General features: G+C 39.2%; 2 protein-coding genes across 2 annotated transcripts in view; one reads left to right on the top strand and one right to left on the bottom strand.

The window, feature by feature from the left end:
• The window catches only part of LOC145436554 (protein NLRC5-like), a 66,668-nt gene extending 49,366 nt beyond the window's left edge, over positions 1 to 17,302 (bottom strand). Inside the window, exons 1-3 of the mRNA XM_080313919.1 lie at positions 17,234 to 17,302; positions 16,502 to 16,642; positions 14,473 to 15,867 (exon numbers count right to left, since the gene is read on the bottom strand). Of these exons, the coding sequence (XP_080170045.1) occupies positions 14,473 to 15,823 (1,351 nt within the window). The 5' untranslated portion in view covers positions 15,824 to 15,867; positions 16,502 to 16,642; positions 17,234 to 17,302. The remainder of the gene's footprint in view (positions 1 to 14,472; positions 15,868 to 16,501; positions 16,643 to 17,233) is intronic.
• The window catches only part of LOC145436382 (protein bicaudal C homolog 1-like), a 788,516-nt gene that overhangs the window by 353,861 nt on the left and 414,521 nt on the right, over positions 1 to 20,134 (top strand). The gene's annotated exons all lie outside the window — the stretch shown is intronic.

Consider the following 20,134-nt stretch of genomic DNA (forward strand, 5'->3'; position numbering starts at 1 on the left):
GTCGGCAGATACAGAAACATAATAAAGAATATCGGTCTGGCGTAAATGACTGATGCAGTCGAAAAACGTCATGATTACACGAAACTATATATAACTTGGCTGTGTCGATGTTTGAGATTCACATATCCAATCGAACGCGCAAATGGTAACTTTTCATATTTCATAGAGCAGTATCGCAGCAAGGCATACACACTCTTTTATCTTCATTTATAAACAATGATCAGGATGAAAACTGATTACCGTGAATTATACTTGGCCAATTCGCCTTTAGTAAAGTTGAATATATTTCGAATGACAAGTGAAAACTGTGGGTGTGATCTGTGACTGGCAGCCTGGTAAACTAATTTTGCAATTTACATAAACAAGTTTGCAATTGTGGAGGAATTGAAGCGTCGCCCACAGAGTTAACATTGGTATAATATCTGTTGTGGAGACGAAAGAGTCCATCACACCAATGTGACGTCGACCAGCTTCAGATATATATATATCATATTTGAAACGGTTGCTAATTTGCTGTTCACGTCAAATATGATTTTGAAAATTGCAATCGTTCCTACAATAAACCCAAACTACCGGTAGGCCTACATCAGATTATTGCTCCTTTACGATTACCGGTACTAGATCCGTACAGTGGGGCAAAAGTTGAAAATTGTGTATGATAACTGAATCGGGAAGACGTCACAATGATGAGCTTCGATGAACTCATGATAACTCGAGAGGTGACATTGCTATTCTAACTCAAGTTCACATACAGTACGAATGTTTTCATTTAAATTGCAATATAGTGTGAGATAAATAGCCAGTCACATAGTCAAATATCCACCGAAAAGCAAATCTGTTTCGCTCGTCTTGTCAAATGGAATTTAATCGCCTAATCGGGTTTGGATACTGAAGGCAATGTAGGGAATGAAATTGTTAAGTTTGGCTTAATGAATGCTCGTTAGTGCTGTTTTTTTTTGTGCTAGGAATGCATGCATGCATGGGGATTACAATCAACGAATCCAGTCTGGGGTAACGGAAGGCATCACTTTGAAAAACGCATCAGCTATAATGATGAATCTAGAAAACCGCTATTTGTTGTTTTCCAACGAAAGAGAGAGAGAGAGAGAGAGAGAGAGAGAATTTATTCGGTCCATGAACATTGATAATACACATGGTATAGATAAATACAAAGGAAAGTATATATAATTCAGAACCAGGCTGTAGCGAAGGGATCGGGAGATCATCAAGTCAGCTACAGCCTGAAAGGATGGTTGTAATATGAAACTTATCACATAATATAACACATTTGCAAGCAAAAAATATAACATATACGCAATGTATCAGAAACAGATGAAAAAATAAGTGGGATCACAGTAGGTAACCTGAATAGACGAGATAAAACAATTGCACTGGCTACAGGAACACAAACTAGACAAAGAGACGCTGATTGACACATTTATTAAGAATGTTCATATTTGCCTACAAGATATTCGTGAAACACTTGTTTAAAGATATGGAGTGGTTTATCTTTAATATGGGGTGGAATGGAGTTCCATATACGAGGACCTTGGAAACTGATAGTCTTAGGATGTTCTCGGGGTAAGAATAGATTCATAGAAGAGCCTCGGGTATTGTGTGAATGGTGACTGGTGATATGAGTGAAATAGTCTAGGAAGATTTCTGGTAGGCTCTCATTGTAGTAGCCATGCATGAGCTTACCTATTTCATAAAAGTGAATATCTTCAACTTTTAAGATGTTCAAGCGACTATATAAAGGATTTACACTATCTCTGCGATTGGCGAGACAAGTCAATTTAATTGCTTTATTCTGCAGGCTTTTAATCCGATTCAAGTATTTGGCTTTAGCTGAACCCCACAATACGACCCCATAAGTCAAGTGCGAGTGGAAGAGTGTGTGATATATTGTTAGTCGTGTGGAAAGTGGTAATAGGAAACGAACTTTTCTTAAGATTCCTATGGCTTTCGATAGTTTAATGCAAATTGAATTAATGTGATCACCCCAGGATAGCTTATTATCTATAATTATGCCAAGATAGGATAGAGACGTCTGGAAAGTAAGTCTTTCATTATTGAGCTTCAGTACTATGTCTTTTGGAGTACCTTTACCAAAGAACATACAGTGTGTTTTTGAAGTATTTATTGTTAGTCTATTGCTACACATCCAGTCATATATTTTTATTAGATTTGCATTACATGAATACTCAAGGTCAGCCGTATTACAAGATGAGAGCATGAGAGATGTATCATCTACAAACAGTTGAATTGTGAAGTCCGATACATTGTCTATATCATTAATATAAATTAAAAATAGGAAAGGACCCAGAACTGATCCTTGAGGTACACCCATTTCAATTTCGAGCTTATCTGTTGAGACTTCACCATTTTTAACAAATTGCCATCTATTACATAAATAGGACTGTAGTAGCTTATACATGTTACCCCTAACTCCATAGTGGGATAATTTCTCCAAGAGTATTGATCTATCCACTGTATCAAATGCCTTTTTTAGATCTAGAAAGATGCAGATGGTGGATAGATTACTGAAAAGGTTTTTAGAGATGTTATTTATACTATCTATAACTGCATGCTGGGTTGAGTGACGCTCTCTGAAACCAAATTGTTTTCTGGATATTATGCTAAATTTCTCAACGAAGCAAGTTAGCCTTTTAAGTATTAATTTTTCTATAATTTTAGAAAAAATAGGCAAAATAGAGATTGGTCTATAATTGGTGAGATCTTTAGGATTGCCTTTCTTCAGAACAGGCGTGACTCTGGCTATTTTCAAAATATCATGGAAGATCCCAAGCTCGAAGCATTTATTGATCAGTTTAGTGAGTATAGGTAATATTGTATATATGATCTCTTTCAGAATAAAGACTGGAATACAATCTGGGCCTGTGGCTGTATCATTCTTAAATGAGTGAACTATCGCGATGACTTCATTCTCAACGACTGGCTGGACAAAGGTAGAGTTCTGTTGTGGTTTATCGAGATATTTCTTGTAGTTATTGGTAGGCACATGTTTGTCAGCAAGGTTTCTGCCAATATTTGCAAAGTATTGGTTGAAAGCCTTGCATATGTCAAGTTCAGATGTTACGGTTGTATTGCCTATGCTGATTTTAGTTGGAAATTTTTTTTGCTCAGTTGATTTAAAAAGTTTATTAAAGAGCCCCCATGTTTTTGTTTGATCACCTTGGTTCTTATAAAATTGATCCTTGTAATAGTTGCTCTTCGACTTTTTCTTCAATTTGGTGAATATATTTGTGTAATTTTTATACAGTTCCACTTTGCTATCTACACCGGAAAGAAAATGACTCTTGTAGAGTTTGCGTCGAGTCGCTATTGAGATTCGGATTGCAGAGGTCAGCCATGGTTTATTTGCGTATCTCATCTCCCTGCGAGTTTTTTTGCGGAGAGGTGCATGTTTTTCAATTAGGGAGTTGATGGTATTAATTAGAGATGAAAAGTTATTATTTATATCATCAGTTTGAGTTCTACTTTCGACTTCAAGGTCATTTATTGCATCAAAAAGTTCATTCGAGAAGTTGTCCTCCGAGAGATTTCTATAGTTACGAGTGTAGGCTATTTTGTGTTTCACTCCTACTGAAGCATTCATGATTTTACAGAAAGTTGGTAAGTGATCAGATATATCGCTTCTTAATATTCCGGATTGGTGCTCGACCTGATTGTTGGTGAATATGAGGTCAATTAGTGTCCTTGAGTTATGAGTTATTCTAGTTGGATCTTTAATTGATGAAAGACACGAGAAACATGATATTAGGTTGGACAGATCCACAGAATATTTGTTATCTGATTTAAGGAGGTCTATGTTGAAGTCTCCCAACAAGTAAAAAGTTTTTTGTTGTAGGGTCAACTTCTCGAAGCAATTTTCCATTGCATCTATGAATTGAGCCATCGATTGGTGAGGGTGTCTGTAGATTGCACCTATTATGATGTTTTCTCTCTTTTTTTTATTCACCAAAGTTATTTCAATCCACAGGTCTTCACAGCCTTGAAGATTCAGGCCAAACTCTGAAGTGATATGGAATTGGACATTGTTCCTAATATAGAACCCCACTCCACCCACTACTGTGGGAGAATTTGCATTGATAAATGTATATCCATCAATATGGACGTCAAAAGGAAGGACAGTAGATAATCTCGTTTCACTTATGGCAAGTATGTCAGGATGTCTAGAAAACTCAGAAATTAACAAAGTGACTAAGCCACTGTTTTTAGGAAGTGATCTTACATTAGCATGTAGCATAGTAATATAAGGGCTATCATCAGTAGGAGCATTAAATTCTTCTATACTATAATAATTATAGAATCCCTTAGGTATGTCAGAGCTAGATAAATTTTTGACATAAGATAATTCCCTAGTTAGTTGCATGTTGTCAAGTGATGAAAATGGTAACTCCGAGTTTAGGCATTGGCAGCAATAATAATACTCATCAGTAGTTCCGATAAGATTGAATTGCGGTGTCGTCAGTTTGGTGCACTTCAAATGAGTCCAGTAGTCACAGATATCACAGCAAATGCAAGGCTGATTTGACTTGCATGGTTTGTTGCAATAGCCACATGGAAATAAGACGGGCATTTTCTTATCTATTGATCAAGGCTGAATTAGTGGTTACAGTTCATTCTAGGGGGATGCCATACCTTGGCAGATCATCATCACTTCTGATTGTCCAAATTTGGCTTTCGTCGTCCTTTCTCAAGTAGGATACTCCTTGCCTTGTCCATATGTATTTGAACTTGTTGGCTCTTTTGAATTTTAGGCATGCATTGAATCTTTTTCGGTTAGTCTTCGTAAGGCTCTCATTGATGTATATTGTTTCTTTAGTTTTGTGCAGTATTGATCTGCTGTTGTAGATCATGTCACGAACTCTTCTCGAGCAAAATTTGACTATCAAGATAGGATCAGGATAGTCTTCAGTTGGTTGAGCTAGTCTATGACAAGCACTTATATCGTGCTTTGTGACTGTCACATCTACTTTTTTGGCAACTGACATTACAAGATCTTCAGTACACTCCTTCTCGTGGTAGGGTATTCCTTGCAATTCAATGCATTCTCTTCTTCCATATTGCTCCAGATCGTTTATTGCTCTATTGGTCTCTCTGTTGGATGTTTGGAGGTCGTGTACAATTTTCTTCAGGTAGTTATTTTCCGATTCGACCTTCGACAGTTGCTTGCTCGTAGTATCAAGTTTACCTTTTATCTCCTCATATTTTTCGTTTAGGAATTCGGCACTCTTTTTGAGTTCTATGATTTCCTTCATGAGTTCAGAGAACTTCTGGCCATTTTGTAGTTTTTGATCATCCATCTTGTCTGAAAGTGCATCCAGCTTCGATAGTATAGTTCGTAATCCACATTCTTTTTGGACGAGGATCTTTGTGACATTTTCTAGCATCACAGTGCAGCAGTGCATATAATGATATAAGTTATCAATCTGCTGTATTAGGGCTGGCTATATGCATCTCAATTTCTCATCTGAGATCTGCATCTTATCACAATTAATATCATTATAGAGCTATCGTTATAAAGCTATGATTTGATGAAGTGACTCACTTGAATTGTATTCTTTATGCACCTTGTGATGATGCCCAACAGCTCATCGTCGATACTGCAGTTGTTTAAATTCAAAGACCGAAGGCTCTGACTTCTTGCTGCAAGCGATCCAACGACGTGAGCTTGATCGCGACTCAGTGAGATGCGAGATGCTTCGATGACGTCAAGACCTTTCATGAGATCGTCGTCGTCTGATTCATAGATCGTTGTGTAAAGCTCCATGAGAGTGCTGCGGTCATCGAAGGCGTCAAGACCTTTCATGAGCTTGCCGTTGTCTGATACATAGTTCAATGAGCGGAGTAAAACACGAAAACGGTCAGTGGCTTCGTAAATGCCTTCGTTTCTCCCTGCAATCTTCTCGGGTTGAAGGCAGAGTGATTGCGCCAAAACCTGTTTCTTTTCCGTTCCATCGGAGACTGTGTCGAGACAAGAAATATCAAGGTAACCGTTGACGGCACATCGTTACGTAACAATTAACAATTGGACGATGTGCGCCGCTACGACAAAACCATGTCCCTCCAGGGTTGCCAGATTGGCCCTTTCGGGGCCAAATTCGTGAAATTTGGCCTTTTTTGGAGGCAGTTGGCCCCAAAATAATAATTTGGCCCCTTGACCCTTTATTTTCAATTTTTGGCCCTTTTTGGAAGCAGTTGAGACATACCGTCAAACTAAGTATTCAAATAAATCTATCTCGCAAATTGAGCTGACAATGTTTATGCCAATGTCAAAGATTCGAGTGGAAACACTCTAGATCAGGGGTGTCAAACATCCTGCCCGCGGGCCGTATCCGGCCCACCAAGCAATTCTGAGTAGATTGAACAAATCTTATATTTTTCAGCACAGCATTTGCAGCAAATATTGAGATTTTTTGCAGGAAATACGTCCTTGTTCATAGGGTCCATTATAACCACCCAACTACGGCAACGTGGTTTCACTCTAGTTACCGCTATAGTGATATGTCGGTGAAATTGATATCCAATTTCAAGAAGACAAAAAGTGAACACTAAATTTAAAGTTATTTACACAAGGTGAAACGCCAATGCGGAACCTTTATATGCAGTTTACGTGGAGAGAATATTAGTTGCACAAATGCATTATAAAAATATCTGCAGTCGCACTGCCGTGTCACTTTCGACTAGGGCTGGGCAAAATCGAGTACCTGAGTGATTCGATTCTGAATCACGAAATATGCTTCGAGTCGAGTAATCGAGTATCACTCATTATGACTTCATAACAGAATGTAATACGCCAAATATCAAATATGTATCGTTTATACGTCACCACAAAGAGTATAATGCCTGTTATCCATCTCATAATACATACTTGGCTATTTTTTCGACCATACCGATTTCATTCCTCTTGGTGATAATCTTGCGGGATAATCATGACTTCGGAAATGTGTTACGTCCTGCAATCTTCATATATAGATTCGTGCCATATGTTTCGTACGCCAATCGAGGTTTCGATGCATAACAGTGAAAATTAGTTCCGAAACTATAACTGTCGTTAATAAATTACCTTTCAGAGGGAAGAACCCTATAATTTCAGTACTCGAGAAAAATCGTATTTTACTACTCGACTCGAATCATTAAAATTAATACTAGATTCATATTCGATGTACTTGAGTCATTGTGCCTACTTTGTTTTTGTAGAATGTAGACTGTGTTGGAATTGTAAATACAGATTTGTGAACAGTGGACGAAAAAGCATCGAACATGACTGGAAGCTATGTAGCAGAAAAAGTCTGAAGAAGAGCACCCTTATAGTACTTAATGATTGATAGAAATTTCAAAGAAAAAAATTCAACATAACCGTAGAGTTTTTTGGTGAAAAACCTAAAAATTAGGGATATAAGTTGGATAAGTTTCAAATGTAAAGAAACTATTCTCTCAATGTTTAATTAAAATTCATAAAATTTAATCACTCTCATATTACAGCACAAAAAGTTAAATTTTACGATTTTATATTCAGTCGGAAGAGGCTTGAAATAATGCGAAGCAGTTATGTTAGTTGGATCCAGTGTAGTTGCAGGTAGTGGATTTGGTGTCCTACAACACTATCGACAATATAAAACTGGATTTCCAGGTGTCTTTGGGTAATGTTGCAACGTTATTGAACAATTTGGCCCTTTTTTGGCCCCTTTTCCGGCGCTGTTTGGCCCTTTTTCGCTAAAGATGTCTGGCAACCCTGTGTCCCTCGGAAAATGAGAATAAATAATGTTTCTCCAACTCCTTCATCGCAGTCTGTTGACACACTGCGTGATTATGAACAAGTCACTGCTTGTAATTCGGCTATTGGACAGCATCTCTTATCCCATCCAGAATGTGCTGATCACTACAATGACAGTCAATTTTCTATACTTGCTCGTGGCCGTTCTCTTTTTCATTTAAAGGTCCTGGAATCTACGATCATAAAGCTACGAAAGCCGATTCTCTGTCGCCAGAAGGAACGCCTCTACACTCTTGGAATATTTCATTAATGTTATGTGTTGTGTTTTCGGTTATTTATAACCGAATATGTACTCGTTAACGTTTGTTTTGTACCGTTACTACCGTATCTAGCCCGTCTACCAGTTGTTTGTTTTTGTTATTATTACGTCATACAGACAAAATATTTCTTACATTTCGAATTTGATTCATCCCATCACTAACGTTCGCTACTAATGAGAGTTAGTCGAAAAGCTTCTAGCGAATAAATTAACAATATGAAGTTATTGTTTCGCGTTATTCTGAAGTTCTGTACCACAAATCACTTGTTCAGCAAGAAGAGACGCTGTGTGCCGATGCGTAACCGCCAGGAGTTGAGTATCTAACGCAGAGGTCTCAAACACGCGGCCCGCGGGCCGCATGCGGCCCCCGACAACATTTTGTGCGGCCCGCGAAGGCATTTGGGAATTTCAAGTTATCGACAATATATTCAAGTGTCATATAACTTGAAATTCACTCTTAAACTACTACAAAAACCTGACATTTAAACAAACTTCACCATCACATCACCTCTAAAATCTATCACGCGGTCCAAGATCGGTATTATGTCACATTTCCGGTTCATGATGATAAAACATGACCCGTTGATGATTCGTGACTGAAAATTTCTTCAAATTACTCGATTTTGGATTGTCTGGGTAAACTGAAAATGACTCGAGTTTAGTAGAGTTAAACCTTGCGCCTCGTGACTTGGAAATCCTACGGACGCAACAATCTATGAAACTGTCATGGGGAATAGCAATATATCAAAAGTCTGTAGCTTGCGTTGCCCTTGCATTCTATAACCCCGTGACGTGTATTTGGTTACGTCCTGGATGTTGTTTGTTCTCTTTATCCATGTTATTATCGGTGGCGAGTAAAGTAGTGGTACGCTCCACAGCTGTAACACCAATGGATTCTTCGGCGATTGGTCATTTCTATTCCGGGGGTTCTTAACCAGGGGTCGGTTGTAGCCCCTTCGTGGTGCGAAGCACCACATCAGGGGGTACGAGATGCATTGTGGAAATAGGCCTATATGCTGTGGAATATTTTCGGGGCTAATTTATGCAATTGGGAAATATTCGTCGTGCTACGCGCGATTTTACGGGAATAGGCTTTCCGATTTCTAAATAGGTACCATCAGCGGTGTCTTATAAAAAGCAACGAATTGAGACGTGCTACAAGTGGGTAAATACGGAATTTTCGGCCTGATGTAAGATGGCCAATGTAGTCGAAACACGATCAATAACAAAAAAAATCATCAGAAATTGTGTTGAAAATGGACAGGGGGCACGGGAGATCTTATTGAAACATAAGCGGTACGATCGCTGAAAGGTTAAGAAAGAATGCTGTAACTATGGCACAATAATGATTATATTTAAATTGTTATTGATCTGTTCCAATGTTAACTGGAGATCACTGGGATATTATACATTGAATACCCATATTATTGATGCTGCGGCCCGCGACGTCATCAAAATTAGGAAATTGGCCCGCGAACACATTTGAGTTTGAGACCTCTGATCTAACGGTTAGGTTAGTAATCTATCCTTAATTTCAGTATATATAGCCTACTATTATCGGAGTCTGCACTCTGGTGGCAGATGAGTCGCCAGTCGTCGGCCAGAACCGATCTTTATTAGATATTTTCGGTATAAAGCGCTAAACAATCGCTAAATACCTTTTCAAAAATCGCTAGATTTATCGCTAGGCGCTAGATCCATATTTTTAGCGCTAAACCTGATGAAAAATCGCAAAAATCGCTAAATTGGCAACACAGTGTGAGATCGGGCGCTCTAGGCCGAGGTGGATGTTAGAGTAAAGGATCGCTACTGATGCGTGTCGTTAGACATCCTCCTATCTGTTCATGACATCGCATTGTGTCTTATCGCATTGTACATTGTGTGTGACTTGTTCAGATAAAAATAATAACCCAACAATGTTATGTTATGTTATGTTCAAGTCCTATGAATATATGACTGTAATTAATGACTGTCAGTTTCCATTTCCTCAGCTTCCGCATAGGAATTTCAGTGAAATATAGGAACTGGGTTTTCCTGTGGGTTTATTTAGCGTCCACATCTGGGTTTTTCAAAAATATCCCAGTGGCATATCTAGGGCACAATGATTCGAGTACTCGTTTCTGAATCCAGTATTAATTTTCATGATTCGAGTCGAGTAATATAATACGATTTTTTCGAGTAGAATACCATGTGTTACGCTCCTCGCTACTGAATGTTGATTTACTAACGAGAATTATCGTTTTGATACTATTTTTCAATGATAAGGCCTTGAAACCTTGATTGGCCGTGTCGCAGCATACGAGAGATAGTAAAAAGTTACGAACGTAGCTCGAAATACCACATTTTCGAAGTCATGATCGTCCCACAACATTGTCAAGAAGTGCAATGAAATTGGTATGGTCGAAAAAATACCAATGTATCTTTAATGTGATGGATAACAGCCATTACGTTCTTTGCGGTGGCATAAAAGATACATATTTGAACTTTGACATTGTATATTCTGTTGTAACGTTATAATGAGTGATACTCGAATACTCGACTCGACTCGAAGGGTAATTCGTGATTCAGAATCTAATCACTCAAGTACTCGATTTTGTCCAGCCCTACCTACGACTAGATGTCTGCGCGGTTACATAATTTCTAGAATCCACACTCTTCATAAACGTATAGTCGTGTATTAACTGGCTGACCGTGCGCAAAATTTAATCAAGCCAGTGGCGGCTCGTCCTATAGGGCAACTGGGGCATTGCCCCACCTAAAATTCTGTTCAATAACAATTTAACCATTTATAGACGCACAGCAATCAGTATATACCGAGATCACAGCGAAACCCGCATTATTCTTGTGCTTTCGCTAACAAATGCCCATACATAGCGAAGTCTCTGCGAAAATCGAATTCTCTTCTGTGTTTTCGCTTTGTGAATGCCTAGCCGGGGCTTGCCCCGGTAGCGCTCATAACAAGCTTTCACTATCTATTCTCTCAAAGCCGCGCACAATAAAAAAACGGTGATTTACTCTCTCTTATTCGTAAAATGGCCGAGCAAGTGGGGCAACTATGCCTGTCGCCCTTAAGGTGTGATGTAACAATCGTATCTATATCTGAACTCGGTTACCATGATATGCGTTGAGTCGACCTTTGCTGGTATATGTCGATTTTGACGGTGTTTCGCACCATGATAATTCTTGAAACTTGGTATGATATGTCGTGAAGGTAGTATTTAGCACTGCTCCAAGTTTCAGGCTTGCTACTTAAAGATAAGGGTAGTAATTTCGTTTCCGAAGTTCAGTGTGTGCTGATCTATCATGTACATTGTACAGCAAACAGATTTTACTCAAAAACCGGCATTGGTCTCCATTGATTTTGACGTTCCATACCGAGATCGGTCATGACATTTGGCACAGTAAGTCTTAATGTTAGTATCGACCGCTGTAACAAGTTTTAAGTTTGTCACTGAACTATGTGGGTGGTAATTTCGTTTCCAAAGTCGAGTGAGAGCTGACTCTTCATTTATCGCTAACAGATTTACGCAAAAGCCGTTATTGGTCTCTATTGATTTTAACGATGTTCCATACCTAGATCTGTCATGAGCTTTTGCACGGTATGTCTTGATTTTAGTATCGAACGCGGTGCCAAGTCTTAAAGTTGACGCTCAATGATTGAGGCAGTTATTTCGTTTTCGAGGTCGAGTATGGTAGAGATGCGCGCTGATCAGATACTTAGCCTACCCACATCATTGCGGACCTCACGCAAAAGCCGGTGTCTGTCTGTGCTAATCTAGTCTGCGTTCCATAACGAGATCGGTGATGATATTTCCAATGGTATATCTCGATGATCGCATGAAACAGCTAACTAAGTTTCTCGGTTTGCATTCAAATATTCACATAATTTTATGTTCGCCAATGTGCATTTCACTGTGAAATTGTGGCCTTCAAACCATTTGCTTACAATCCCCTGTCAAATGCGATAGCTATTTCATTTTCGATGTCGGCTAACAGCTGATCATTCGATCAGCCTATTCCTCGATCTATTTTACTCAAAGTTCGGTGTTCGTCTGTTTGTATTGATTTTGACAGTGTACCATGCCGGAATGGGTTATGAGATTGCGAATGCTACTTCTCGATGATTTCATGTAACAGTATGCTAAGTTTACGGCTTTCATTCATGTATTTATTGATTAATAAATATATTTTCCAACGGCTATTTCGCAGCAGACTTATAGACAGTAAGCCGTATGTGTTGCGTCACAATCTCCAGTTTCAAGGCCAAAATGTACTATGTTGTTCCGAGACCGAAGTTCCGAGGCTGCTGTCCTTAGTTCTTCAAAGACCATTCAAATTGATGTTCTGCTGGATTCAATATGACAGGCCCAATCTATGAGATAACAATTGCGTATGTGTCCGAAGTCGTTGACCTTTGCAGTTAGGCTTACGCAATCTCTCGAGTTCTAGTCATTGGAATTAGTCTGGTCAAGTCAAGTGCGAACATGAATCGTATTGAATCTTTGCTCCGTACGTAGGCTAGTTTACGCAGTTGCCTTTAGAGCGAAAATTAAAGGTCTAGAAATTGTCCAGTCCATTGATCCAATCGTACGCCGGGTACCTCCGCTTTGGTTGCCTATCACCTGTTCGTAACTCGTAACCACCAGCTCAGTGGTCGTAACACACCAGGATCGTGTACGAAACACTTTCGGACGGCCTATCGATTTGCGTAATCTCTAACTCTACCATGAAATCATAACGCATGCTACTAAGGATGACCTGATAATTGATTCGTGGCATAGGGACGATTCTTAGTTCACGTACATTATGTAAAATAATCCTTTGATTAAAAAAAATGAATAAAACATTTGTTACCACACTTCAAGTCACGGCTCACCGGCAAACCTCTCGCGGCACCTACGTTAAAATCACTGTTGTCGGGAAATTCAGGTGACCATCATATTAAAGTTACTTTTTAACGTTGGAAAACGCCATTGTGACGTCATGTTGATAAAAGTCGCTCGCAGCCCTTGCCCCACCGCCCGACATTGTCACGAGCCGCCACTGAATCAAGCCATCCCTGAAGTAACACTCAATCCGAACATATTAATTGCAATCACCCAACCGCGTCGGAACCTATCCAACATCGGATGAGTTTTCCACTGATTTGATTGCTATTGCTGCGTCTACCCGTCTTTCAGGGCCGGTAAGCGGTAGTAGGTCTCAAAAATCGGGCACGGTCTCTTACGAATCGATGTCGTAGTTGCGCTATTCAGACTGCTGTTGTCGACAGTCGGAGTACTGAAATTGACTTCAAAGACTACCGATGCAGAGATTGAAATCGCTGATTCAGAGATAGGTGAATTTTGTGCGAAAGTCGGAGATTGAGATAAAAACAATAAAAGAACGTGGGATGAATGAGGACCATACCAATTAATATAATGGAGAATATCGAATCAACTCAATAATTCGCAGCTCGCAGGCACTCTCAGAAATGGGTCGCCAGAATCGCCATTAAACTGTTCCCAGATATGTTGAATAGGGCGGGTGCAGGGTTGCAGGTCAGCAGGTTCTGAGTCATAAGTCAGTCTCACTTTCACAGTTTTGAATCGAGTCAGGTTGAGTCAGTTTCAAATCACCACCGAGTCAAGTCCTAGTCGGAGTCATGATGTAGGACTGGCATTATATTTTTGTGGTTGCAAATAGTGTATATATTTCAATTTTCTAGGTCAATTATGGAGTTGTTATTTCAATAATGTGTGATACTCGAATACTTGACTAGACGCCAAATGCGCGATTCAGAATCGAATCCTTCAGGAAATCGATTTCGATCAGCCCTGATGTTGAGTAAAGTCTGAATTATCTGTAACAATTACAGATGTGTAGCATGAGTATCATTGATGATATCTGTAGTGGTTTCTGGATGCGAAGAACTATGTCCGGTTTATGTACATTGCACATGGTTATTAAATAATAAACCACATTCACACAACTTCAAAGAAAATGAAGCAGCAGCGAAAATATAAAAAGTCAGCGCGGAGGAATTAAATCAAATATCATGGGTTAATACATGATATAAATCGACCTGAATTAAATCCGCCTTAAAGATTTAATATCGGAGTGAATGGGGCAATATTGAATATTTTCCAAATACGTAACATTTCTTATAGTGCAACACGTTGTAGATTTTTCCATGGTAATGTAAGTAGGCCTACATTGCAGATCATTGATATCACGATGAGCCATTGTTTACTAGGTTGGAGTGAAAACCACATTTTAAATCGAAAGAAGGGTTCTTAAATCCCGAAAACTTGAATAAAAATTGACATTACGGATGGCCTCCATTTTCCAGCTGGTGACCACTCAATTTCGGCACGCAAGGGGATAAAAATGCACATTACAAAACTAAATTAAATATAACATATCTAACCTTTGTAAAGATCGTTTTGTGATTTGGAGAAGACGACGCCTGCCACGAATCGACGCACAACGGACCATCGTTCTCCATGGAGATGTTCTTCATCGAAGCGAGAGAACTCGTTGATCTTCATTTCTGTTATAAAAATCGCTGCCAGATATTCTTGAAGGCTTTGATGACAGAAAAATAATGTGAAATTCCCTTCCATCAAATGTCGGCTTAGTAGGTTGTTCCCCGGAACTTTAGTCATCAAATCTTGGACTTCATCTGCCGAAATTCCAAATTCCTTCAAGACCGTCTCTTTGAACACGACCCGTCCTTCACTCATGCCTCGAAATGCCAATGCCTTCAGTTTGTTGACGATCGATAAAATTTGTTCCCGATTTCGAATGTTTTCGACGCTCTGTAGAGATGATATGATCCTGTTGTATAGCTCTGTCACCGTTGTTGGAGGAGGTTTATCTGGATCCCTGCCCATCACAACTGCCGTTAGAATCAGGAAAACGGGCACAGAGATCAAATTGAGCAATCTTGGTGACATGGTTTCAATTTTCTGCCAGAGCTTCTCACCATTCTCTTTGAGTAAAAATGCAAATAGCCTATGCGCGTCTTCATACATAAGGCCATTTAGCGTGATGATGGTTTCGGGTCGCGCCATCGCCGGTAACTCTGAAACCTTGAACTCACGTGAAGCTATGTAGACATTAACGTGACGCAGGATATTCCGGGATAAAATGTTGTGCATGACTGTCCCGCAGCTTGCTTTTTCGTACTGTTTTATTTTGCGTGGATTTTTCTCAAAATCCCACCTTGTTTGATCAAGCCCGTCAAATATTAGGAGTGCCTCGGATTGATGTTTATCCAGCCATTTGAATGCCTGATCCTCTTCAAATTCACTTTCGAAGAGCCCTCCAAATAAAAATTTTGATGGTTTAATATCGTCCTTCACTTCAACGTCTTTCAATTCAATATAATGAACCATTCTTTTACCGAAAGAGGGCAGATCTTCAAAATGCTCAATTTTCGGGGATGCGCCGAGAGCTCGTCGAGCTATTCTCCGTGTAAGTGTAGATTTTCCCGATCCTGCAGATGCCACAATAGCGGTTATACCAACTGTTCCTGAAGAGCCTGATTTTTTCTTTTGCCACATGGATGCCACTACGTCATCGATGCCGATATCTTTCGCTTCAATCGTGTCCTTCCGAAGAAATCCAACTTCCTGTGTCAGCTGATTATGGCCATAGCGACCTTTGTAATAATCATCAACGTCAATTTGACGCATTTGTGGGTTAACTTCAAAGTCAGGTTGCTGAAGCTTTTCATGTCGAAAATCATCAAGGATATCAATGGCCGTCACTTTCATGGTGTTTTCGTTGCAAATTTGTACAAACTTTTCCTCGCTAATATCTGAAAAATAAGATATGGCAATTATATATATGAATGATAGAGAAAAATTCAAATCTATTCATAGATACAGTTTGACGAGCAATTGTTGTCATACGGTAAATTGACTGCAGATGCACGCAGGCAATAAGACTTTGTTTGTCAGGACTGGCAATATATAGCTGAAAGGTAACATCCCCAGGAATGATAATGCATTTACGCACAAGGAAAACAATAATTACAGTGGCAGTCGTCCATATTTTCTACGCTAACGCGAATATCAGGTTGGGATAGCTATTAGTTGTCCGGTATATGAGCATGTGAAATATTGAATACGACACAAAACCTGCTGTAATTGCTTGGTATCACAAGATAAGTTGACTGGCTAAAGAGGTAATGAGTATTCCTTGTGAAAGAGCGTTCAGTTTGTGTGGAAATATGTTTGTTTATAATAAAATATATTCTGTCATTCCACAAGTTCAAATCGGGGTTTCTCACACTATTTCACCCGATCCTCCCCTTGCCGCGAACCAGGTATCAACGTCCCCAAACCTGCGACACGATCGTTACCACATCGCTATTTTGAGACTAGATTCAGCCTAAAGAAATCGCATAAAACATAGTGAGCATTGAAACAGCGACAGCAAGTATATCCCACCTTTGTTTGGTGCTGAATGTTCGGCACCGTTGGCGTGATGATGGTGTTGAATAATCTGGTTCCCAGCTATGACGTTTACCGAGCTATTTTCGAATGTTTGAGCAATTTGTCCCTCGGCTAATTTCGCAGATTTTGCAGAACCTGTGAAGAGTTCGACGTGTGAAGTCGGGTACAGGCTGTTCGGATGATAAATGCAAGATGCTATCTCTCTATTCGGTCTTTTCGGTGCTTTCTCGCTACGCCCGTATAGTTTGATGTTCAATTTAGTACAGCATTTCACATACCTCAAGCGAATTTCACGCTATGACTTTCATAACGTAGAACGTAATTGGTCTCTGTCAGCTTCGTGAGTCCATTAGGAATATCATCTAGTCTAAATAGCACCTCATTCGATGTTTTTAAATTAATATTTTGAAAAAAAACGGCTTTCTTGTGTGGTGATCAGCCATTTTGGTTGCCCCGAAGATGCAACTTGCAATTTCAAGAGTATATAGCACTGCCTCGAGAGTATAGTACAGCCTCACTTTTGTTTTCATTTGCTTTTATTCACTATTTAAATCAGTATTTCTTCTAACTCCACTTGAATTGGTTTTACATTTATTCGGATGGACTACGTTTACTCGTATGTAAATTGTGGTGTTACTTTTCTCTGTACTTGAGTACAACGGCTGTTTACGTTGTCAACTTAGGAACAAACCGATTGATGACTATACGCCTGAAAAAAACTATTACTTTGATCCGTTTCCAATGAAGTTGATGGTCTCTTTAAAATTTCGTCATCGTCTCCTCGAATATTCTTCAATGAATATGAATAATATGACTCAATTTATAGCTGAAAAAGATTACACGAAAGCCAGATGATTATTTGCACAAGTAACATTGATGTCATATTTTATTTTTGTTATTGGAATTCTGGCTCTGCCCTAAGGCTTACAAACCCCAGAACAATGGTTCCAATGTGAATGATATCGCTGCCCTGGATACGATTTTGCGAAAGAGCCAAAAAAGTGTTTAAATTTACCTAGTCTACAGGCAAAACTGCACGAGCAGGTGGCCACAACATATAACCTACTTTAAAAGAAACAGTAAACAAAAATAACATCACCGATGTCGGCTAGTCTCTAAAGGGGCGATAAAGATATGCTAGGCTTGATAAGGAGGCGATGATGGAGAATCTTCCTGAACTACCGGTCAATAACCTATATATATGGTTACCATAAACGTCTCCCTTTTTCAGTTTTTAAAAATGTTCTCCGAGGATGTCCAAATGTCCTCATTTTTGGGAATTTTTCCTCCTTTACAGCTTCAAGAGCTAATGATAGTGGATAGATTCGAAGGGAAATGAGCATAAATAACGCTAAATAAAAAAATCGTGGTTCGACGAAAATGACGACCTTTTTTTAGTCAACCAACGTAAAGTGCAAGGAAAAACTGTGTTCCTGGAGTTGAGCCGGGGAGTTTTCCTTTTACTAATTTTTAGTCAGACGGCCAAGAAGTGGGAAAAATTTACCATTTTTCCGCATTGTGCTCCACAATTCTAAGTCTAAAAATTAAAAAAAAGTGTCCTCCTTTCCCGATTCCAAAATATGGTAACCCTACACTTTGGAATACTACGTCAAGTATAGTATGTACGGTGTAAGTGAGACTTAACGAGCGCAAGTTACGAGCACACAGTCAAACGCATGCAGGCTACAAAAACGACAATGAGGCTTAAAGATGCATATCACCAATACAAAGAAGTGCGATGATTTGGAAGAGATGTTGCGTGACATGATCATTTCCATTGATTTTGTCTGTCCTGGATTTCCTACAAAATGTGAATCGGACGTTGCGATAACAGCGTATATTGGGCTGCTTATAAATTAGATCCACACGAAATAGTGCGGTGCAAGGGCATTGTGTAAAGCCAGTGTGGTAAACACTGAATTAAACTGTAATTTCGGACTGAATTATCTTCGTTTACCTATTACAGTGGATTATACAATGTTGACGTCCGGTGTGTTATCAAATATTTCGTAAATTCAGAATTTCGTATGGTATATTATAAAATCTTTTTGCAATACTAATACAAACGAGGATCGTATATTCACTATCATTATGATTTTTCAAAAAGCTTCCTGTCACATTTTGTAATTCTACTGCAATGGTATGCTTTCACGAACGGAGATTGGCCCAATGAGTAATTGCATACATAATATTTGCAACACTCTCATATGGAATAATTAAAGTCCAACCAAATAATAGTGAACATGCCATCATTACAGTTTTGCGTCAGTTTGATGCTGATTAGTCGACAGGTTGAATGTTATGATGTCGAAGTACGAACATTTCTTATCAACTATTTTACATCTTTGTACAAGTTCTGCAGAAGTACCTATTATCGTATTCGATTGCAAAATGAGCAGAGTGCTACGATTGCATATTCACACCGAATACATTGAATTATCAGACGCTTCGCTGTTCAATTGTACAAATATATTTACTAACTGGTAAATATATGATTTCAGAGCTTGTGTAGATATCGTAAATAGATGCATATTTGGACCATTAACAGACATCATCGTTTGTATTTGTATTTCATCGAACAATTTTTTTGGCCCTTATCGCCGATAAGGTCATTTACGCCCGATCATGTATTGTCCATGATTGTCCTTTGCTTTGTCTTTGCTTGTAGTGCGATATTTGCGAACGATTACCAGTCACACTCTTTTCCACTCTCTCACGCCCGAGTCCTCGTCAGAGTCAGTTGACAGTAACTTTTCGTTAGCTCGACCCTACTTGCTTCATCTGGGCTTCATGCACGACACTGCATATGCACTTTATGCAGTGAGATCAGAGATGAGGAGTCCAGATAAATGTCCGACCGACACATAGAAGTAGGTCCGAACCGGAATTGGAACCTCTGCCATTGGTGTCGTGACTCTGGTACATAACCAACTGTGCCACTTGCTTCCCAGACATCAGACATAATCACAAGTTGTTTATTGGATTACTGACGATGATTACTGGTGCGGTGTGGTTGATAATTATACCAGACACACGAACGAGTGACTCTATTCACGCTATAGTTATCATCAAACATTGCATACATTAAGTAAAAGCTAAATCATGTACCATTGTGCGTTGCATCATGCTCAGACAATATCACGCATTTCTCCGATTAGGCGACCGCGCCATCGGTGTTTTGGCTGGTTCTTGCAAATATTGGAAACTTTCTATTGTAGGTTAAAGTTTCTGCATGGTTTACCAGTCATATCCACCCTCCACTCGTTTCTACACATCCTGCTGCTTGGTTTTATATCGAAATGCCGAAACAGATAGTTGTGAGGAATTAATCGACTCAGCGAATCCATCAGGAGCCTTTCTGATGCAAACTTTATGTGGGGTTTGTAAATATTGGATCATGATTTCCTTCTTATTGCAATCCGGTTTAGTATATATTACAGTTTAAATCGTGAATTTAACCACTTAAAATTATCACACCACAATTCACACAATATATTCACGGCCAAACCGTCAAAAAAGTGAATGAATAAGGTCCCGAGTCTGCCAATGGCCATACTTATAATCTCGCGCTTAAGCGCCACATTTTGAGTTCGACTTCAACCTTACACCGTCCTCAAATACCATAGC

Source organism: Botryllus schlosseri, chromosome 1, assembly GCF_051294905.1.
Source record: "Botryllus schlosseri isolate E-star chromosome 1, Bs_hap1, whole genome shotgun sequence".
Classification (NCBI taxonomy): Eukaryota; Metazoa; Chordata; class Ascidiacea; order Stolidobranchia; family Styelidae; genus Botryllus; species Botryllus schlosseri.